General features: G+C 44.7%; 1 protein-coding gene across 1 annotated transcript in view; it reads left to right on the top strand.

Moving 5' to 3' along the window:
• Nucleotides 1–23,923, top strand: part of WDR18 (WD repeat domain 18) — an 80,210-nt gene that overhangs the window by 20,150 nt on the left and 36,137 nt on the right. The window contains exons 3-5 of the mRNA XM_081935853.1: nucleotides 15,049–15,182; nucleotides 16,457–16,598; nucleotides 20,607–20,750. Coding sequence (XP_081791979.1) covers nucleotides 15,049–15,182; nucleotides 16,457–16,598; nucleotides 20,607–20,750 — 420 coding nt within the window. The remainder of the gene's footprint in view (nucleotides 1–15,048; nucleotides 15,183–16,456; nucleotides 16,599–20,606; nucleotides 20,751–23,923) is intronic.

Raw genomic sequence — 23,923 nt, 5'->3', positions numbered from 1 at the left:
TCATGAGACAGAGAGTTGGGGGGGGCTCTTTTAGAGGGTGATATGGAAATGGGGCTGCATCGTTCTTTTCTCGGGATCACGGCTGATCTCAAAATGAAATCAAATCAGCATCAGACTCGATGTCTACCCGCATAGGAGATCCCCAGAGAATTTCAGGGCTGTAGACCAGGCTAAGAAATCACTACGCCAGCCTAGAAATAGACAGCGCAAACTGCTTCTATCTTTTGCCCGAAACTGGACTCAAGGGAGCTTTTAGCTTTATTTGAAATTCCACTTTTAGTTTGATTCTGATGGGAGACCTCTTTGGCGGGGCTGAATTTAAGCTTAGCTGCAGATGACTTGGAGGTCTTCTAGTCCAACCCTTTGCCTAGGCAGGAAACCCTATATCATTTCAGACAAATGGCTATCCAACATCATCTTAAAGACTTAAAAAGTAAATCATCCTATCCTCACCCCTCTTTCATGGGCCTCCTCTTTCTCTTGGAATGCATCTTAATGGGAAATTATCAAAACCAAGAGTCAAGTGATTAAAATTGCAACTGTACATTTAATTCTATGGAGTAGCCAGCAGCTAGGACTTGGTAAACAGACCCGCTGAGTCAGACTTTTATATAGATGTTTGTTTAAAAGATTTATAAAGCTACCACTCTCCCAGTTTAACTCTTAAGTGGCGCACACCAATTAAAATCAGAGAAAATCAGGATCAAAGAGGAAAATACTGTGCAGCACCAAAATAAATGGCACTTAATCGAGGATGCTAATAATAACATATATTCTCACTGCAGAACTGACTTATATACCATCCTGGTCCCGGATGGGAGAGAAGATGGGTGTTTTATATCTCTCTGGGAGACTGCTAGAGTCCAGCTATCTTGGTCAGTAGTGAGGAGGAGCACTTCAAAGGGCAGACTTGACAACAGAAAAAGCACGTGTTTTAAGCCACCTTTGGAGGTGTTGCTTGGAGGGTGCCAACCCCAGTGCCACGGATAGCTTTATGTGTGATAACCAATGTTCCCTCTAATTTTTTTTCAATGTGAGCAGAAAAGTATAGTGTTTGAGCGGCACATTTTCATGCCTGAGCACCTGAATTTTTTTCACAGATGTCACCTAAGACAACAACGAAATCACTGTTATTTGAAACTCAAAGTTATGTTTCTTCAAGGTACCCGCTTAATTAAAAGTGTTATATAATATCAGTATCACTTAACAACGCTCCTGCTTAGCAACCAAAATGTTGGCTCAAAAACTCTGGCATTTGAAGCACGCAAGTCTTAAAGCTGTCAAGTTACAAGACCCTTGCACCCCTAAGCCTTCAGAAAAAAAGCCCAGGGGTCTTCAAACCTGACAGCTTTAAGACTTGTGGACTTCAACTCCCAGAATTACTCCTCCAGTCATGTTGGCTCAGGAACTCTGGCATTGAAGCACGCAAGTCTTAAAGCTGTCAAGTTACAAGACCCTTGCACCCCTAACCCTTTAGAAAAAAAACGCAGGGGTCTTCAAACCTGACAGCTTTAAAACTTGTGGACTTCAATTCCCAGAATTCCTCCTCCAGTCATGTTGGCTCAGGAACTGGCATTGAAGCACGCAAGTCTTAAAGCTGTCAAGTTACAAGACCCTTGCACCCCTAACCCTTTAGAAAAAAAACGCAGGGGTCTTCAAACCTTACTGCTTTAAGACTTGTGGACTTCAACTCCCAGAATTACTCCTCCAGTCATGTTGCAGCGACGTCATCTGTGTGGATCTGCTCCATCTTTGGTTTCTTCATCGTGGACAGGGCTGCCGCTGAAGATGCCGACGAGCCAAGACCAGAATAACTGCTGCCACCTCCTCCTCCTCCTCCTCCTCCTCCAACAGCACCACCACATTTGCTGCCCGGCGCTGCGGCTGAGGTGAAGCCGGCAAAGCTCCCGCTGGCGCCCCCACCCGTGGCAGCGGCGCCTCCCCCTCCGCTCGGAGCACCTGAGCTGAGCCCCGCGTTACTCCTGCCCCCTCCTCCTCCGCCGTGCTTTTGAGGAGCCATGAGGCCTTTTTTTCCCCTGCTCCCCCCCCCCCCCGCCGCCGCCTTCCTACTGGCTCCCACAGCCTCATGGCTCCTCAAAAGCACGGCGGAGGAGGAGGGGGCAGTGGTGACGCGGGGCTCAGCTCGTGCTCCGAGCGGAGGGGGAGGCGCCGCTGCCATGGGTGGGGGCGCCAGCGGGAGCTTTGCCGGCTTCACCTCAGCCGCAGCGCCAGGCAGCAAATCCGGCAGTGCTGTTAGAGGAGGAGGAGGTGGCAGCAGTTATTCCGGTGGCGGTGGGGGCTTGGGGGCTTCACAACTGCCATCAGTCGCCCCGTGCTCATCAAAACAAGTCCGGGGAGGTCCTTTGCGGGCGGCCAGTTCTAGCCGCCTGCAAAGGACCTCCCCAGCTTCCGGAGCCTGTGGCAGTAGAAATCACTGCGCGGCAGTTGAAAACTGTGCGGTGTTTTCTTGCCACGTGCGCGGCTGCTTAGAGGGAACATTTGTGATAACTTGCTGGGAGCTTAGAGGGAACATTTGTGATAACTTGCTGGGAGTCATGTGGCATATGCTGTACAATTCATAAATTATTATTGTTTGGTCGCACACAGATTTGGCCTTTTTGTCCTGCTATCGGGCCCTTTCCAAGGACCTGGGTTAGAGGAATGTTGCTCTTTAAGTAAGTAAATAAATGAATAAATAAATATCACCACTAGGCTCTTACACCTGGAAGTTTACACCGACTGCCTAGAATCACAATGGAATCATAGAAGAAGGAAGGCCAGGAGGAGCCACAAATTGCATATCAGAGAGGAACCGCAATCCTACTCAGAGCCAGCATGAAAGACCTAAGTTGCACAGCCATTCAGTCTTGTAAGAGTGGAGTGGAGTGGAATAGAATAGAATAGAATAGAATAGAATAGAATAACAGAGTTGGAAGGGACCTTGGAGGTCTTCTAGTCCAAAGCCCTGCTTAGGCAGAAAGCCAGCTGATTTTCGGGTCTCTGCTGTACATGCGCGGGGCACGTGTGGGAGACATGCATGCATGCGAGAGGTGGGGGGGCGCACCCACCCGCAGCCCATTTTTGGTCTCAGGAGGCTGCAGGGACGCCTACTAGGACCAAAACGAGGTACGGGGGGGGGGGAACGCACGTGCCTGTGTTGGGGGTCGGGTTGTGCTTGGGGGTCATGGGCGCGTGCACAGGGGGACGAGTGTGCATGAGGGGGGGCGCATTGCATTATGGGTGTGGGCACGCACACTTTTGGCATGCAACGACAAAAAGGTTTGCCATCAGTGCCCTACACCACTTCAGACAAATGGCTATCCAACATCTCCTTAAAGACTTCCAGTGTTGGGGCATTCACAACTTCTGGAGGCAACTTCTGTTCCACTGATTAATTGTTCTAACTGTCAGGAAATTTATCTTCAGTTCTAAGTTGCTTCTCTCCTTGATTAGTTTCCACCTAATATAGTTGATACATGTTTTTCCTCATCTGGACACACAGACACCCCCTATCCCCCCAAATAGCTTCCAGGCACTAGGAGAAAAGTAAGACAGCATCTTTAGTTCAGTTTAGGCAAAGGAATATAACCGTACCATCAATATGAGCCGTGGTGGCTCAGTGGTTAGAATGCAGTACAGGTATTCCTCAACTTATGATCACAGTTGAGCCCAAAATTTATGTTGTTAAGTGAGACATTTGTTAAGTGAGCTTGCTCCATTTTATGACCTTTCTTGCCACGTTTGTTAAGTGAATCACTGCGGTTCTTAAATTAGTAACACAGTTGTTAAGTGAATCTGGTTTTCCCCGTTGACTTTGCTTGTCAGAAAGTCACGAAAGGAGATTGCCTCCGGGATGCTGCAACTGTCACAAATGTGAGTCAGTTGCCAAGCATCCGAATGTAAATCACATGACTGTGGGGATGCTGCAACGGGTGTGAAATGTGAGAAATGGTCATTAAATCACCCTTTTCCAGTGGCGTCGTAACTTTCAACCAGTCACTAAATGAACTGCTGTAAGTCAAGGACTACCTGTATTGCAGAACTGCCAGGAGTTTGTTTTTCGCGGGCTCAAGGTTGACTCATCCTTCCATCCTTCCGAGGTCAGTAAAATGAGGACCCAGATTGTTGGGGGCAAGAGGCTGACTCTTGTCAACCGCTTTAGAGAGAGCTTTAAACGAGGGGGTCTCCAACCTTGGCAAAGCTGGCTGAGGAACTCTGGGAGTTGAAGTCCACAAGTCTTAAAAGTTGCCAAGGTTGGAGACCCCTGCTGTAAAGCACTGTGAAGCGGTATATAAGTCTAAGTCAGTGTTTCTCAACCTTGGCAACTTTTAAGTCCTGTGGACTTCAACTCCCAGAATTCCCCAGCCAGCTGGCTGGGGAATTCTGGGAGTTGAAGTCCACAGGACTTAAAAGTTGCCACGGTTGAGAAACACTGGTCTAAGTGCTATTATTATTGCTATATGTTGATGTTATTCGATCCCATACCGCTGAATGACCCTACAAATGGCTTCTTGGAGGTTTCAAGTGCAAAACACGGGGCCTAAACCAAAGGTGGATTGCTCCCAGTTTGGCCCAGATCTGGCAAACCGGTAGTGGCGGGGGCAGCGGGAGGCTCCGCCCACCTGCCCGGATGCTTCCGCGCATGTGCAGAAGCGTCACGCGCGCATGCGCACGCACGAGCAAACTGGTAGTAAAAAAATTATAAACCCACCACTGGCCTAAACCCCTTACACCACTTTAACTTTAACTTAACTTTTATTTGATTTCTTTTATTTGATTTCTAGACCGCCCCTCTCCCAGAAGGGAAATATAAAATGGTATTGCCTTTGGTAACCAAGCAGAGTCTTCTGAACTGGCTTGGAAGGACACCATGGTTTGTTGCTCAGTAATCTCCCCCCCCCCCCCCCCACCTTTAAATGGAGCTACAAGTGCCATTTCTCCTCTCTCCCCCCCCCCACACACTCTTTATAACCATTTTATTTTACTTAGTACATCTCAGCAAGGTTCACTGCTCTTCCCCAGTCACTCTTCTCTCTGGATTTGCTCTCTGCAAACATAAAGCTGCTGTGCTTTTTGGCTCTGTACTCCTTAGCGTCCTGGAGAAATATAAAATCAGGTTTTATTTGAGCCGGAGGATTTGAAAATTTGTGTAGAATGTGGGGTGGTTTTTTTTTTTTTAAAAGATCCGTGGATTGGAAAGTACATTAAAATCCATCTAATCGACTCCCTAATCCCTAATTGAGTGCAACAGCTGTAAGTATAGTGGGTCCCCAAAAGAGAGTAGTTAAGTAAAAGAAGAGACCATCACCTCTGGAAGCAATCTACTCTGCTGTTAGAAAATCAAGAGCCTGTCAAAAGAATTGCATGTGGAATTCCATGTTCTATCCCTGGAACTTTCTGGGGTGATCCAGAATGTTCTAGAACACTATCCAGGACTTCCTGTTTTGGAAGAGTCACTTCCAAAGAAAATGATGGACCTTATCCCTGGAATGATCCAATTGGCACATTCCCAGAGTAAAATGAGGGGGACCCAAACTATATACCGTAACTAATGAAGATGTTCTTCTAGTTTATTTAAAATCTATTCCTGGTCTGGAACTGTTTCTAGAATAGCTTTACGCCTTCAGATGCTGGAGCTGCTAATATGCTTTTAACCGTCTCTGAAGCTTCTTGTGGGCATAGCACAACACCGTGTTAATTTCTGTAAAATGGAGTCTGGAAGAGTGGTACATAGGATTGCTAATGAATGGCCTTCCCTGCTAATTCTAGATGGTCTCTTGGTGTTTGGAGGGGCTCCAGGAAATAAAATTGTTGTTGCTAAGTTTTACCCTATTTTATTACTCTTTTCGACCCAGTTGTTCAGCAAATTGCTGCAGTTACAGTAATTACCCTAATCTGATTTTTCCCCCCATTGGCTTTGCTTGTCGGAGGCCATCTGGAAAGGATTTAAATGGCAGTCACATGACCCCAGGACATTGTAAACCGTCATAAGTACATGCCAGTTGCCAAGTATCCCTGAATTTTGATCACATAACCATGGGGATGCTGCAGTGGTCATAAATGTGAAAAACCATCATTTTTTCAGTGCTGTTGTAACTTTGAACAGTCACTAAACAAATGGTTCTAAGACGAGAACTCCCTGTACAACTCTGCATTGTGCAGTAACACTAATTACTAGAGTCACCTCTAGGTGAAACGGGTGGCATACAAACCAGATAGATAGGTACGGTAGGTAGGTAAGTAGATAGTTTATAGCATCTAGCTCCAAATTCTTTGGTTCCTTATTTAAGTGGACAAGTTTACTACAACAGCTATAGAATTCTTCCAAAGGGACACAAAAGTTGTTCAGAAATCTTTCCAGGAAATAACTGATGTAGGAATTGCATAGTTCCTTTATTTATAGCACAGATGTCAAATTCGCTGCGTCACATTGCTGCCATGTGACATATTGTGACGTTTTTCCCATTCGCGGAGCTGGGGTGGCCTTAACAGTTTGATACCCCTGATATATAGGAAGGAAGTGTCATTTACAGATAGATTTAATAGATAACATATTGAACAGAACAGAATTACAGAGTTGGAAGGGACCTTGAAGGTCTTCTAGGCCAGCAGTCACCAACTGGTGGTCCATGGACCACCGGTGGACCATGAGAAAGTTTTGGTGGTCTGCGGAAAAATTATTTGCATTTTTTAATATTGCACTAAATCAGAGGTCCTGAAACTACGGCCCCTGAGCTGGATAAGTGCAATGAGCGTTTGTGTTGCTGCAGAGAGTCTCCCACTTTGGGGTCTTTTTGTGCGGGTCAGAGGGGGGAACAAATTCCGACTTGGGCTCTGCTTCAACCTCCTGGTGCAGGGCTTTGGGCGAAGGCTGGAGGGAAGTGCTGCGGGTGGAGATGAGCCGGAGGGCCTCGTTCCAATGGGGCTGCATCATGGTCTGGAAGTGGCTGACCATCTCAGCCCACTGAGCCTCCAGGCGCCGGTACCTGGCCTTGCACTCCCGCAGGTCTTCCCTCTGCTTGGAAAAGCCTATGCTCATATTCCTCAGTGAGGTGCTTCTGCTGAGCCTCCTTCTCGGTCAGATCCGATTTGAACTGAGCCAGCTGTTTTGCCAACTCTTTCTCATGGTGGCTGCTTAGCTCCAACAACTGCTTCCTGTTGGGGCCCGGGAGGGGTAGGCGAGGAGTGGCTGGGAGGGGAGGGGCAAGTAGAGGCCGTCGAGATGCCCCTCGATGTGAGTGACATTGAGTTGACCACGCCCACCTAGTCACATGACCACCTAGCCATGCCCACCCAGCCGGTCATTAGGCAGATCATATTAGTGGTCCCCGGGATTTAACATTATTAATTTAGTGGTCCATGAGGTCCAAAAAGTTGGTGACCCCTCTTCTAGGCCAAGGCCCTGCTCAGGTAGGAAACCCTATACCACTTCAGACAAATAATTGTCAAGAGAAGAGAAGATAGATTTCAAAATCGTCAAGAATTCCAGCCTCTTAAAACTTCCAGGAACGGAGAATCGACAGCCTTGGCTAAAAGGATTGTTCCACTGTTGTGAAGAATGTGCCATCAAGACGTTTTCCCCTGACAAAAGCAGAAAGATCCTGCGAATGTCAAATGTGCTGGTCTCTCTATAAAAATTGTACTTACTCCACGTTTGCTGGACAAGTTGAGGTTGGAGACAATGCCACTTGGATGCTATTTGCGGTCTTGAAAAGATTGCTGGTTGATCCACTCCTCAAAAGGCCTGCCCTAGAGAGTTCAGTATGACACAAGCGTCAACTTCTCTTCAGCTTCACCTGTTTTTTGGAAAAAGTGTAGAGAAAGCGATGGCATGACAACCGCAATGGACCTTTGAAAGGCCCCACTTCTCTTTTAAGTAGAGAAGACCTGATAAGAAATGATGTGGGTTTTTTTTCTCTCTCTCTTCATGCTGGAGAGTTGCTATCAGATCTGTAGATAATCCTTGGCACGTCACAGCTCCTTATATTATCCTCAAATTTTTCTATCCCATAAATTTAATGCCACATTTTATTACCCCATTCAAGATTCTGTTCCACTTGGCTACATATTCTTTATTTGCTTCACGGACTGTTTATTGAAAGGCATTTTTCCATTCTTTTCTCTCTCTCTCTTTTTGTATCTGGATGCTGGGTGGGCAAGAGAGGATGAATAATTTAAATGCAAAGTCTTCCCAGGATTGCAGATGTCTTCTTTTTCATTGTTTTTTTTTTCGGTTTTTTTTTTGTCTGTACCAGATAATGCTCTCTCTTCTACAGCCTCTCACCCAGTGTTAATGAGAATAACACAGCCTTCCATCCGCTGTGAAAAGAGTGCAAATGTTATTTTTATAACAGCAATATTTAGAGTGCTTTCAAATTCAGATCCGTCCTGGGTGAACAATAGGTAATGAAAACATTGTCATGCTTCTTTTCAGCCTCTTTGAGTATGTTATGATTGAATACTTCAAGTAGGTTCTAATTGGGGAAGAAAGTGGGGAGTGGCCGTCCTCTGAGGGTCTCTGCATTTGCTCTTCCTCCTGCCACACCCCAAACTTTTAGAATTAAAGACTCCATATCCCTTGATTTCTTAGCACCATTATAGCTGGTCCTTGACTTACAACTTGCAATTGAGCCCAAAATTTCTGGGCTCAAGCACAAAGTTGTTCAGGCTAAGCGAGACAGTTGTTAAGTGGAGTTTTACCCCATATAACAACTTTTTTTTAACCACAATTATTAAACGAACCATTGCAGGTGTTAAGTTACTAACACAGTTGTTAAGGTAGTAACACGCCTGTTCAGTGAATCTGGCCTCCCCATTGAGTGTCTTGTCAGAAGGTCACAAAAGGTGATCACATGACTCTGGGACACTGCAATGGCCACAAACACATGTCAGTTGCCCAGCGCCCAAATTTTGATCAGGTAACCCATGAGAAAGCTGCAACGGTCATCAGTATGAAAAACAGTCATAAGAAAAACAGTCATAACAGTTGTAACAGCCACAAGGCACTTTTTTCAGTGCCATTGGTCACTAAATGAATGGTCGTAAGTCGAGGGCTACCTGTACTACAAGACCTGTGGTTAACATCCCTGTAACGTCCACTTCAAACTACCATCTATATTTTATTAAATCTATATGCCACTCATCTCACTGGCAGAGACAAAGACATCCTCCCTGCCAACAAAAGTGTGTATAGTCAAGGCTATGGTTTTCCCAGATGTTTCATTACCCAAACGAGATAATATGATGGTGTTATCTCGTTTGGGTAATGAAACATCTGCAAGAAAACAAACATGCTCAGAGAGCACCAAGGACCCCTCGCAGCTTGCCTTTAGAAGTTGTGGGAGCTTCATCACTGGAGGCTTTCAAGAAGAGATTGGACTGCCATTTGTCAGAAATGGTGTAGGGTCTCCTGCTTGGGCGGGGGGTTGGACTAGATGACCTACAAGGTCCCTTTTCAACTCTGGTAATCTGTAATCGTAGCCTTGGAAGGGATCTCAGAGGTCTTCTAGTCCCAACCCCCTGCTTTCTTTACTTGCTTCCAAAGGCACCTTTCCAGATGGCTGCATCAGAAGGAATCTGCCTCTCTTTACTCTTTAGCTGGAAGCAGTTGCGATCGTTAAATTTTGGAAAAGGTGGAAACCTGGAAACCATTTTGTTGGATGGTTGAAGGCTCAGTGATGGCAAACCTTTTCGGCACCGAGTTCCCCAAACTGGAACGTGCGTGTGCGCGCAAGCCCCGGAAATTTGAAGAACAGGTGCATGCGCATGCTGGCCAGCTGGTGTTCGCACATGCTGGAACACAGGAAACCCGAAGACCAGGTGGCCGCCACACGCATGCGCACCAGCCAGCTGGTCCAGGTTCCCAGGGCCCTGGCACATACAAAGATGCCAGCACACAGCGGAAACCAGAAGAGCAGCTGGTGACGGCATGTGTGCCCACAGAGAGGGTTCTGCGTGCCACCTCTGACACGCGTGCCATAGGTTCGCCTTCATGGCTATAGCTTTACCACCTCATCTTCTGAAAGGTTCATAGAAGGCAGTGTCTCCAGAACACTGCTGTAAGCCGGAGACATTAGATCAGTGTTTCTCAAACTTGGCGACTTTAAGTCCTGTGGACTTCAACTCCCAGAATTCCCCAGCCAGCTATGCTGGCTGGGGGATTCTGGGAGTTGAAGTCCACAGGACTTAAAGTCGCCAAGTTTGAGAAACACTGCATTAGATGATTTTTCTCTTGGCTCTCCTTTCTACCTTTGTATTATGCCTGCTAAATTGTTAGTCATTGTTTTAAGCTGAGCCACTTGAAGTGGTTTCTACCTGGAAAGAAGCTGCTCAGATAAAAAACAGCAGGTGGCAAGACCACTCTCATTAATTTCCCTCTTGCCACATTGTCTTCATGGCTGTGATTCCTTGAACTAATCATTAGCACAAACCGTGGTTTGCAAAGAATAAGAGTTTTGCAGCCAGAATATTATGATTCCTGCTTCAAAGTAGCCCGTCAGTCCAAAAAAAAAAAAAAAGGATTTGTTTGCAGCTATAACAGAACCAGAGTTAAACCTCATTAACATTGGAGTGGCCTGATTTTGGAATGGAAAAGAGTTGTAAGAGTTCAAAAGATTCTCTTTTTTCTGGGTGGATATGATTGTACGTGACCTAACCTTTGCAGTTGGATTAGGATGTTGTTTAGCACTCGTAATACAAAGTATAGTGATCCTCAGGAATTTATCGGAGGTTCTTAAATGAAAAACTCAGCCATGAGAATGAGCTTGCTGTCCATCGTCTTGTGTTTCCTTGCAGGTCACAAAAGGTCTCAGGGCAAATACAGTAAATCAGTCCACAAATAGTTTCATTCCTATAACAGCAATCTCACTATTTGAAGAGATAAAATTTGGAGAAAAGACTATATATAATACTGCCACCCCCCAAACTGACCTTCCCACAAAAGTAAATCAGTGTCGAAAGTTCCTGAAAAGCCAATTACTACACAGTGCTGTATTTGCAGATTAATATGTAATGCAGCGGGCGCTGACTATGTTGGATAGCTACGGCTTTCCACTCAATTGCGCATTTACTCAAACGGGGCCCGAAAACAAGTTTCCTTGCGTTTAATTTGTTATTTAACAAAAGTAATAAACAAGTGTTTGAATTTTTTCAGATAAAATGGGACAGTAAAGGGTTTCAGTGATGACAGGTTTGCCCCCAGTGACTATTTGTCAAAGCTGCTGTGACTGCCTCCTGTCGTGCAAGGATCAAAGTAGGTCGGAGAGATGACATCCACACAGCTACTTCCAAATCTGACACAATCATTTTATGGCCTGTTAATCGACTAGGGCTGAAATGCTACCGGTTCGGGCTGATTTCCCCCAAACCGGTAGTAAAAAATTCTTTTAAAAAGTTTTTTAAAAGTTCCAATGATCAGCTGTGCGGCAATCAGCTGCGCCGCGTGATTGGCAGAACTTTTTTAAAACTTTTTTTTAGCATTTTTTAAAAAAATGCTTTCAAAAGTTTAAAAATACCAACGATCAGCTATGCGACAATCAGCTGTGCCATGCAATTTATATTCGCTAGAAAGCAGGAAATCCTGCTTTCTAGTGAATCTAAATCACACGGCACAGCTGTTTCCCCCCCCCCTCGCGGTTCTACTTAACTTTGCAGACTCAGAAAAGTCTTCTTAGCACCTGCAGCTCTCCTGCTTGTGGAAGCGAATCGGTAGCAGACTTAAGAGCATTTCACTCCTGCAATTGACCCTATTAGGTACATTGCTACGGTGAGTTTTGTTGCTTCCTGTAACTGCACCGCTTGTTCATGCTAGACAACCTGTGAGCCGCTGTGTTGTGGCCCGTAGGCTGCCAGTAAAGCTAGCAGCAGAGTCAGACGAGGATGGGGTGGAGGGAGAGTCTGGGGCAGCTTCAGAGCCTTTGGAAGGCTCTGATAAGGAAACAGCATCAGAGACAAAGGCCTTCCGTCCTCCTCCAGGTAGAGAGGCAGCTTTCTTCGGGGCCTGAGCTAAGTGAGGTGGAGGAACAGATGTGGCCCATCCCAGATGCACCTATGTGCAGAGAGGAAAGGAGAGGAGAGCAAAGGAGAATAATAAGCTGGCTCCCAGGGAAAAGCAGACATGGACACTAGCCAGCCCCTCCCTGGCTGGGAAATAAATAGGGGGTTGGGAGTGGCCAGTTGTCATAGACAACCGTTTGTTTTCTAGTATACAGCAAACTCTGATTCCTTGGCCAGAACTAGGTTTGTTAGGACTGTTTGGTTTTTATTTATCCACATGAATAAAAGACTGTTGCTGCCCTGTTTTGAAAAGTGGTTTGTTTTACTTGCGAGTAAGCAGCTTACTCGCGGTGGCTCAGTGGCTAAGACGCTGAGCTTGTCGATCAGAAAGGTTGGCAGTTCAGCAGTTTGAATCCCTAGTGCCGTGTAATGTAGTGAGCTCCCGTTACTTGTCCCAGCTTCTGCCAACCTAGCATTTCAAAGGCATGTGAAAATGCAAGTAGAAAAATAGGGACCACCCTTGGTGGGAAGGTAACAGCGTTCCATGCGCCTTCAGCATTTAGTCTTGCCGGCCACATGACCCCGGAGACGTTTTTGGACAGCACTGGCTCTTCGGTTTTGAAACGGAGATGAGCACTGCCCCCTGGAGTCAGGAACGACTAGCACATATGTGCGAGGGGAACCTTTACCTTTACCTTTAAGCAGCTTATTACTTGTGAAGGCTGGGTTAGAACACACTAACTTTCCAGAGATATTTCCTTACTGGATTCCACAATGCCTTCAAAAAGGCAGAGCTTCTAATGTATTGCCTTCCCTGGAAAGTGGTTTGTTTTTTTTTAATCTAGCTTTTTCCCCAAGGCCTGGGAGAAGGCCAGAAAAATGCATGTTAGAAGTTTGATTTGGTGCCAATTTTTTGTTGTTTTAAGAGAAACAGAGAAAACTAAAAGCAGGAAAAGACCCAGTGGTTCATTTAGTCTGCCCTTTGAGTTTTTGTTTTCTTTTTAATTAATTAACTAATCAGTTTTTAATTATTAATTTTATGGTCCAGGGCACAGTCAGCCAGATGTTCAGGCTGGATTTGACATGTCTGTCTGCCTTTTGAGTCCTTCCCAAAGTCCTACGATAGGCAGATATGGATGTTTGATGGTGTTACAGATGTATTATTTATTTTACTATTGTTTGTTCGTTTATTTTTTGTGGGATGATGGACCTGTGTTTATCCCAAGCATGTTTAAATTCAGGTACTGATGTTTGACCCACTACCTCCTCTGGGATTTGCTTCCAACCTTCCAGTAGTCTTTCTGTGATGTAAAAGTTCCTAACGTTACTGTTAATATTTTATTTTATTAATCAGTGATTTTATAGTTTTGATATTATTTTATATGTTAACGTTTGATTGGGAGCCACCCAAAGTTAAGCTGAAAGATGGGCAGCTATATAAATGTTTTAAATAAAAAAAAAATTCTGGAGCATGTTCAGAGGTGTCTTTGCCTTGAAGATAACCCAAGTTGAGTAGACTGTTTCCTTACTAGATTCCTCAAAGCCTTCAGCAGTGGCAGAGCTTCTAATATATTGACTTCACTGGAAAAATTCTTTAACATTTTGAGATATATCCAGAGATGTCTCTGCCTTGAAAACAGTCCATGTGTTGAACTATGTAACTCTTCTATCTATCTATATCTATCTATCTATCTATCTATCTATCTATCTATCTATCTATCTATCTATCTATCTATCTATCTATCTATCTATCTATCTATCTATCTATCTATCTATCTATCTATCTATCTATCTATCATTTATCTATCATCTATCATCCATCCATCCATCCATCCATCCATCCATCCATCCATCCATCCATCCATCCATCCATCTATCTATCTATCTATCTATCTATCATCTATCTATCTATCTATCTATCATTTATCTATCATCTATCTATCATCCATCCATCCATCCATCCATCCATCCATCCATCCATCCATCCATCCATCTATCTATCTATCTATCTATCTATCATCTATCTATCTATCTATCATTTATCTATCATCTATCTATCATCCATCCATCCATCCATCCATCCATCCATCCATCCATCTATCTATCTATCTATCTATCATCTATCTATCTATCTATCTATCATTTATCTATCATCTATCTATCATCCATCCATCCATCCATCCATCCATCCATCCATCCATCCATCCATCCATCTATCTATCTATCTATCATCTATCTATCTATCTATCATTTATCTATCATCTATCTATCATCCATCCATCCATCCATCCATCCATCCATCCATCCATCCATCCATCCATCCATCTATCTATCTATCTATCTATCTATCTATCAATCATCTATCTATCATGTTTCCCCGAAAATAAGCCAGGATCTTATTTTCTTTTGAGCCCCAAAATAAGCGCTTGGCCTTATTTTCAAGGAGGTCTTACTCTTTTGAGGTGCAGGAGGCGGTGAGCGTGGTCACCTCATGGCTGCTGCTGTGTTGCAATATTTTGGGGGAGGGCTTATTTTCAGGGGAGGGGCTTATTTTAGCGCAAGCGCTCAAAAGTCCAATTGGGCTTATTATCCGGGGAGGGCTTATTTTGGGGGAAACAGTCTGTCTATCTATCTATCATCTATCTATCTATCTATCTATCTATCTATCTATCTATCTATCTATCTATCATCAAACTATCATTTCTTTACACACACACACACATCAGCACAGAAAATGTTACTATGACATTTTGTGTTATCTCATAATTTTTTTTGTGATCATTTTTATGTCATAAATTATTTTATAGAATTTGCCAAATTTCAAGTCTTCTTGAGTCATGGGCCCTGGGTTTTGGATCCATTTTGTAGGTTAGCCCTTTTGAGATACTTTGGGTTGAAATACTTTTTCCCTCTGGCGCAAAATTCCACGTGGTTAAATGTTACGGACTCAGAATGTAGAGATATATAGACCTATCCACTTACAGGAGAAGCTCCAATTCATCTCTTTATTTCTACTCCTGCTCTTTCTTTTTTCTTTTTTTCTTTTTGCTGCAGGTATCTAGTGGGAATCTACTTGCTATCCTGAATCGACATTATCAGGACTTAAGCTGCTTGGCCTTCACGGACGATAGCAGCCATTTTCTCTCTGGAGCCAAAGACAGTCTTGTCATAGTCTGGAGCCTGCACAGGTATGAATTGAAATGGCCTCCCGATTTCCCGATTCTGCCCACGAGAACAGCCTCACTGCATTTACCAGTGCTGCTGCACGAGAATATTATTTTGGGCGCCAACTTTTAACGTATTGAGAGTGTCCTGAGATTTAGAGGAGGTATGTTCCACTTTTATGCGGAAAGAAATCCTTTTGTATTATCTTCACAAATACATCCAGCCAAACGATGTCCTAGTTAAGCTTTAAATTAAATTACTTTTAATTATGGACTGTTTAATTATTAATATTTGTTTTGAAGAAGTACCTTTAAGTTTGGATTCATCAAAATCACATTCTCTCCTGGGTAGTTTAAACAATAAGGCCACGTATACTTTGATCTATAAACTTTGCAGAATTAAACAAGTTTTGCCAAAAAAACAAGAATGCTCTCTTTATACTGATATTTAGGGAGAGAGTTATGGGCCAGCATTTAGGAGTTACCTCTACAGAATCCTCTCTCTAGTTAGCATCCTCCGTGGCATGTGTCATAGATAAAAGTAAGGCTTGCTTGCTTAAGCTACTGTAAAAAGCTTAACATAAAAGCCTGTAAAGGTCAGGAAAAAAAGGAAAGATTCTTGTGGATGGGAAAATTTTCCCCAAACACACCCTAGTGCTGTGATGGCAAACCGATGGCACACATGCCAGAGGTGGCACGCAGCACCCTCTCTTATGGCATGTGAGCCATCACCCCAGTTCAGCTCCACCATGCATGCACGCATGCCTCCCACTGGCCAGCTGGTCTTTGGGTCTCTGCCACGCATGCATGGGGGGGCGTGGGGGGGACCACGTGTGCATGTGCAGGAGGCAGGGCACATCTGGGGGGGTACACATCTGAGGGGCATGCACGTGTGGGGGGCACATGCACATTGCAGTTTGGGAGCACGCTTGCGCTTTGGCCACTTTCTCTGGAAAAGGTTAGCCATCACTGCCCTAGTGCATGGATTCTGAGATTATTCAGTGTCCGCAGGAAGATGACAAACATTTTTCTCCTTTAGTCAGATTTGTACATGTTAATCTAAAACGGAAGGTAGAGATAACTAGAAGAAGCAGCTTAAAGATTTAGACTTTATCAAAAAAAAAAAAAAACCAAGCTGTAGATAAAACGGGCAGCCTGTAATTATCTGGTCAATTGATTTCCACCTGAATTTCCTCATTTTTAGCATTATTGCTTTATCGGTTAAATGGAGTGCTTGTTTGCAGCTCAAATCCGTGCAACTTTCCTATTTGTTGTGTTAAAACCAATTAATTTCTCAGTGTGCTACAGGTGGAACACGGCCAAAGCCCTGAGCCTCGCCACGTGTGGTCACGGCACAGCCTCCCCATCACAGATCTCTGCTGCGGTGTTGGGGGTCCCTTGGCCAGAGCTGCCACGGCCTCTTTGGACCAAACAGCAAAGGTAAGAATATTCAATTTGGAAGCAGCATAGATAGTTCTCAACCTGGAGTGGTGTGGTGGTCTAGGAGGTGGAGTTCTCACTTCACAATCCGGAGGCTGTGAGTTCAATCCTGGATAGAGGCAGATCTTTCTCTTTCTGGGCACACTGAGAGTATATCTGCTGAATTGCATTGGTGCCAGGAAGGGCATCTGGACATTAAAACACTCTGCTAGCTCCATTCAGTTGCCCAGACGCCACCCTGCAAGGAATTATGGGCTCGTTAAAAGAAGGTACGTGATGATAGGTAGTTCCCAACCTATAACCATTAGTTTAGCGACCGTTAAAAGATACGGCTATCAGGGTCCCAAGTAACATACCTGCAGCAAACGAAACATCCAAGGCAGGTAGATTCCTCAAAGAATACTTGTATTGGATATGTCATATTGCCACAGAACTGGTGAAAACCGACTCTGAAAGTTCCCACGGTTTTCACCTAATTAAAAGTAAAAGTTTTCCCCTGTCCCCAAACAGTCAGTCACATGGTCCAATCAAGGCATTGTCTGGTTGCCTGGTGACATCGCTCCGCCTCTCTCTGACCAGGTATGAGTATGTCCTTGGTTCCTAAGAGGAAGTATTTTATTTTGGCTACAAAACCCCACCTATCTCTAATCCCCCCTCCCTATCCCTCATCTCGGTGTGGCAAGACTGAGGCCTCTAAGATGGCTTTGGTAAGGTCATCTTCAGGGTTGACAACGGCATTGAAAAACGTGACTTATGACTGTTTTTCACACTTATAACCATTGCAGCATCCCCTCAGTCAGAAGATCAGAATTTTGATGTTTGACAACTGGTTCATATTTATTTGCGACTTTTTAACAAATAAAGTCAATGGGGGAAGCCAGATTCACTTAACAACTGTATTCCTAGCTTAATAACTGCAGTGATTCACAACTGGAGCAAGAAAGGTTGTAAAATGAGACAAGACTCATTTAACAACTGTCTCGCTTTCTCACCACAGAAATGTTGGGCTCAATTGTGGTCGTAGGTTGAGGATTAGCTGCATTATAGTTTTGTGCAAGATACCGTATTCCTTGGGAAATTCTGATTTCTCCAAAAATTCTCCAGTTAAACTGTTAGTGTTTCTCTGCAATTGAATTTGACCAGGACAGCACAAATAAAATACTGTTCCTAAAGAGCCGTTTTTCAAAAAGAACAAACCCTATGCAGGAAAAGGCAGTTCAATCTCTTTTGGGAGCAAAATGGAATGTTCCAGAACTGGATTGCATAATTTTGCACACAGCTAGGGAATTGAATTGCTTTGTTCATGCCGAATCCTTTTTAAGGTAGGAAATCACAACCTCTGCTTGGCAAATATGTACCTATGCATATTCATTTCTGCTGGTTTCCTTGGTAGGTTTTGGAAACGGAAACCTTTTGCTTACATGCAACAAATCCTTTTCTAAAGCTTTTCTAAAGGTTTCTGGAAGCGCACCCTGCTGGGGAGGGAGGGGGCAATATAATCCCCCCCCTGTTTTTAGCATGGATTTTTTTTCCTTTCCTCTGTATAACCCAGTTCAGAAATGGGTCGTGGAACTGAACGTATTGTAAAATAACCTCACCACGTATTCTAATTAGTCTCAGGACACCAGGAGGGGGGGAAAATTGGGAAAAGAGACAGATGAGGCAAAATGCTGGATGTTCCCGATTCAAGGACTGAAAAAACAGCACCATATCTTTGGCATTTAGCTGGAGTGTAGGAAAAATGAACCCATGAGCTCGAAGTTGGTAATATTTCACAGCCATGGTGCCTATTACGGTTTTGTGTCTACAAGTGTCTGTGGAGATTTTCCGTCATCCAGGTCACGGTTGTCTCAAAGGTGCTTTTTTTAAAGAGGCAACTGGACTTTCTGGTTTTTCTCTGAAGACGTTTCACTTCTCATCCAAGAAGCTTCTCCAGCTCTTGACTGGAAGGTGGGGGGGGGGGGGGAAACCTACCATCCAGTCAGGTTTTTTTCTCCAGTCAGAGCTGAAGAAGCTTCTTGGATGAGAAGCAAAACGTCTTCGAAGAAAAACCAGAAAGTCCAGTTGCCTCTTGAAAAAAGCACCAGTTTACAACTTTCAACAACTACAATTTTCAAGCGGCAGCTAGGTCCTCGTTTAACCACAATCATTGGGATTGGGAACCCTGTCCCTAAGCAACACAGTTGTACAGCACAGCTTCATGTGACTGTGGCCAGCTTATGATGGTAGTTCCAGCCATCCCATCTTTAAGCAAATCCCACAGCATTCCCTGGAGGTGTGATCACCATTTCTAACCTCCTGCTGGCTTCCCTGTTGACTTTACTTGATGGAAGCTGGAAGTGAAGGTTTCACAAATGACAAATAATGTGACTGTGGGACACTGAAAGGTCATAATTTTAAAGCCGGTTCGCCAAGCGCCCAGCTTGGAATGAGGGACGCTGCAAACAGCCGCAACTATGAGGATTTGTCATAGGTACCTCTCATTCAGCACCATCTCAACTTGGAATTGTCACTGAACTAGTGGCCATTCAACAAGGGCTGTTGTCAGGGTTTATGTCCCACAGCAATAAATATGGTAGACCTGATGGCCTAACGCCATGATGTCGAACCAGTGGTGGAATTCAAATAATTCAACAACCAGTTCTCTGCCCTAATGACCAGCTGGGTAGGTGTGGCTCGGTGGTCATGTGACTGGGTGGGCGTGGCCAACTCAATGTCACTCATGTCAATGGGTGCTTCGCCTCAGCTGTTACAATGTCATAAGGGTTAACTGGAGAGGCGGTTTCTATAAGCAGGGCACTAAAGATTAGGCTGGAAACAACACCAGAATGTTTCCTTCCTGCCTTCCTTACAGGATTAGCCCTGTAAAGTGGGGCAAAAACAAAATGAGATTTCTTCCAACAACCGGTTCTCCGGACTGCTTAGAAAGTTAACAACCGGTTCTCCCAAATAGGCGTGAAGTGGCTGAATCCCACCACTCTGGCGAACCTGTGCCATGCGTGCCACAGGTGGCACACGGAGGCTTCTCTGCCTCTTCTGAGCTCCACTGCGCATGCGCCTCCCGCCAGCCAGCTGATTTTGGGGTCTCTTCAGCGTGTATTGTTTAATCAAAATGCATTTAAAACACTATACAAGCCACCATATAACTGTGTACATCCAACATAAAGGAACATAAAGTGCCTCCCGGGAGCAGATAGAGGTAAATCCTAGAGAAGCAGAAAATGCATCACTGAATAATGGAGGTGAATGCTAGAGGCAAATAAAGCTGCATACCAGGCAGACATAACACCTGTAAGGCGCATACGCATGCACGGGGCAGGAGGGCGGGGGCTTCAGTGTGCCCCCTGCGCCCCGTTTTTTGTCCCAGGTGGTTTCAGGGTGGCCTGCTATGTCCAAAATGGGGTGCGAGGGGGCACGCACATTGTATTATGGGTATGCGCATGCACGCGCTTTCGGCATGGAAGGACAAAATGGTGAGCCATCTCTGGCCTAATGCGAAACATGGCTTCCAGGCCTGACAGACCGCCTGCATGCAAAGTAGCCTCGACCGCAAAATTGCTGCTGTGTGTGCTTCTTGATGCTCCTTTGGATATCCCAGGTTTCCTTCCAAGCTTTTATACAATTGGCAGGACCAGCGAGCCTCCGCCTGTCTAATTGAGGCTTCGGCTGCTTCCCCAAGGTAATTCCATCTGGATTATAAGGCACAAGCGAGGACAAAGAACAGCAGAAAGCTCCATGCTCAACACGTGGGCTTAATCTCAGGGGAAAGAACAAAGCGTGCATCAGTGCCAGGTTGGGGAAGATACATTTATAAGAATTCCTCTCCTTTTGTTCTTGCTTCCCGAATCTCTGAAAAGAAGAATTGTCTCTCCTTAGGTAAAAATCCCACTGTACTGCTATTGATATGTAATGCATGTCCTGTCCTATTCATAGACTGGCACCAGGTTTGATTTTGTAGCATTACAGCTAAAACCTGGATTTTAATCTGCACCGTTTTCCCATTCTCAGTTGTGGGAGATCTCCTCCGGGAACCTTCTCCTCTCTGTCGTCTTCGATGTGAGCATCATGTCAGTGACCCTTGACCTTGCAGAATACCGCATGTTCTGTGGCGGGCTGGATGGTTCCATCTTCCAGGTTGACCTCTGCTCCTGGGTAAGTCCCATTTTGCGCAGTTTCTAGTAAGCATCCCAGGTACCTTGGGCAGGGCAGTGGGATGGAATTTCAGACCTGTTAGGATCATTGTGTTCTATAGAAATCTTTTATAGAATAGAATAGAATAGAATAGAATACTTTATTGGCCAAGTGTGATTGGACACGCAAGGAATTTGTCTTTGGTGCCTAGGCTCTCAGTGTACATAAAAGAAAAGATACATTCATCACAAATCATAAGGTACAACACTTAGTGATAGTCAAGATTACTAATAAGCAATCAAATCATGCTAGGAAACAATCAATATAAATCGTAAGGATGCAAGCCACAAAGTTACCGTCCTGCAGCCATAAGTGGGAGATGGTTGATAGGGACGATGAGAAGATTAATAGTAATAGTAATGCAGACTTAGTAAATAGTTTGATGGTGTTGAGGGAATTATTTGTTTAGCAGAGTGATGGCGTTTGGGAAAACACTTTTGCACTTCAGGACAGATATTCAGGGGGGTCCGTCAATGCGTGGATGCAAAAATATAAAAAAGTAAAATTAAATGAACAAATGGCCCAAACCTCACAGGATTTCCATATCCCGTGAAGTCCCCACCCCCACCTTCTTGGTTTATAAATCTCATGATACAGATAGCCCTTGACTTGAGACTGATTTCTTAACCATTCAAAGATACAATGAACCTCCCCAGAGTGACTTATGATCCATTTTTGAAATTATGATGGACACGGACACCCCAGTTATATGATCGGATTTTGGGCGATTGGCAACCAGCTCATCTTTACAGCAGTTTGCAGCATCCTGCAAATTACCATTTGTAACATCTTTAGCTATTTGCCAGCATTTATATTCCAGTAAAAAAAATGTACATTGGGGGAACTAGATTTGCTTAACATCCGGTGTTCACTTATGACCATAAAAATGGTTATAGTGTCGAATCCGGTCACGCGATGCTTTGACCTATGATCACAATGATTTAGGACTGTAATTTCAGGATCATTTACGATCGTAAGCTGAGGTCTACTTGAATTTGAGGTGAGGAGTTACATGATTTATACCTTTGCCAGGTTTCAAGCATTTTAAAAAAATCTTTTAAAATATTAAATGATTTCTAAGGTCCTGAGGCAACCGTACAAACATTCTCCTACATCGTGGCATTCATGAATGAGCACATTGGTAGCTACTGATTTACACAGCAGTCCAAAAAAGCTTTCCATGGTAATATAAGCTGTGGTGGTGCAGTGGTTAGAATGCAGTATTTCAGGTTAACTCTGCCCACTGCCGGGAGTTCGATCCTGAATGGCTCAAGGTTGACTCAGCCTTCCATCCTTCCGAGGTCGATAAAATGAAAACCCAGATTGTTGGGACAATATGCTGACTCTGTAAACCGCTTAGAGTGGGCTTATGAATGGTATATATCAGAGTTTGTTGCAAAAATCTAATCCAGAAAGCCCACACAGATAACTGATTCAGCAGGATTTATTTAAATAAGAAACTTCTTTGTATACATAATAACACGTGAGTAAATATACGATACCAATAGTGGATTCTCCATTGTGGTAGTAGTTAGAGCAGTGATGGCGAAGCTTTTTTGGTTCGCGTGCCAAAAGTGGGAGGAGCGCAGGGGGGTCGAGTGCGGGCGTGCCGCACCCATAATGCAACGCGCACCCCCCCCCAGTGCGCATGCGCGCACAACGCGCGACCCCCCCCCATTTTTACATTTTTTCCCCCTCCCCAGGCTCCAGGGGCTTTATAGGAGCCTGGGGAGGGCGAAAAGAGCCTCCCCTGCCCCCCGGAGGCTTCAGGGACCGTCCCTGAAGCCTTCGGAGCGCTTAAAACCACCCTCCGAGCAAACCGGAGGGTGGTTTTAAGCGTTCCGAAGGCTTCAGGGACGGTCCCTGAAGCCTCCGGGGGGCGGGGGAGGCTCTTTTCGCCCTCCCCAGGCTCCTATAAAGCCTCTGGAGCCTAGGGAAGGTGAAAAATAGCTTTTAAAAAGGTGAACTCAGCTGGCCAGCGCGCACATGCGCGCTGGCCAGCTGACAGGGCAGCGCCGCGCGTGCCCTGACAAATGGCTCCGCATGCCACTTGTGGCACGCGTGCCATAGGTTCGCCATCACGGAGTTAGAGGCAAAACACAGGTAGAGGAGAATTGGTTTCAGTTCAGTGTTCAGAGCTTAATACAGATTGATTCTCTTGCACAGACTCAGTGCTACATAGGTAAGCCACACCCAGGCTCCAAGCCATCTGGCATGGGTCTCAGTCACCAAATAGTTCCCATTGGCTGACCCAGTTGCCATGCCTGTACATTGGCTGACCTTGTTACTAAGTTCTATTCCAGCCAGTCCCCAATGGCTGACCTGTTGCTATGTCCTATTCCAGTTCATGAATATTCTGACAGTATATAAGTCTAAGTGCTATTGCTATTGCTATAAAGGAAACAGTTAGAAGGTCCTTCCTTACATTGTGAATAAAAAAGGCCACCTTTTGTCGGCTGAATCTGTTAAGTCAGGAATGGAAAGTCAGATCTGCATGACCCATGCTTTCTTCCCATTAGTTTCTTACACCCAGCTGAAGCGCTAAGCAGGCCACAAAAGAAAAGTAGAAAGAAAGCCATAATTAACCAATAATGAGTATACCTCATTAAAATGTGACTGGAGTGTAGCAGTGTTGTCTTTTGGACTTTGGGTTCCTGCAGATCAGCTCAACAGCACAAGCCACCCCCAAATCTGGCTTTCTCCTAATTGGGTTAAGGAAGAAAACCACCTCCTGGTTTTGTTTTGCTTTTAATGGCCATTGCTTCTTCCGTAGCCTGCTACTTTTCGTTTCCCAGAGACTACCTTAATTCTGTCTTGACAGAACACTTTCCCTCTGCTACCCGGGCGGAATATAAATTGATTTTCAGGGAGGGAAGCAATGTTGGGGGGTGGGCAGCCTTAAGGTTACAGTACCTGAAATGCCAAAGACCTGGGTGAGAATTTCAACAGCAAATCTCTGCTTCTTTCTAGCAACCATAGTTTCTTCTAGTAACCATAGCTCAGTGGAAGATCCTGAGTACCTCCAGTTTAAAAGTATTAGATGGCTGATAAAGGGAAGGTCTCGCTACCAAAGTACTGAACAAAATATAAGGAATATAGTGAGTTATTAACTTGGAAGGGGCTTCCTCAATCTT

The sequence above is a fragment of the Natrix helvetica genome (genome assembly GCF_964273705.1).
Source record: "Natrix helvetica genome assembly, chromosome: 1".
Lineage (NCBI taxonomy): Eukaryota > Metazoa > Chordata > Lepidosauria > Squamata > Natricidae > Natrix > Natrix helvetica.
The sequence above is the reverse complement of the archived record's forward strand: the minus strand, read 5'-3'. Positions and strand labels throughout refer to the sequence as shown.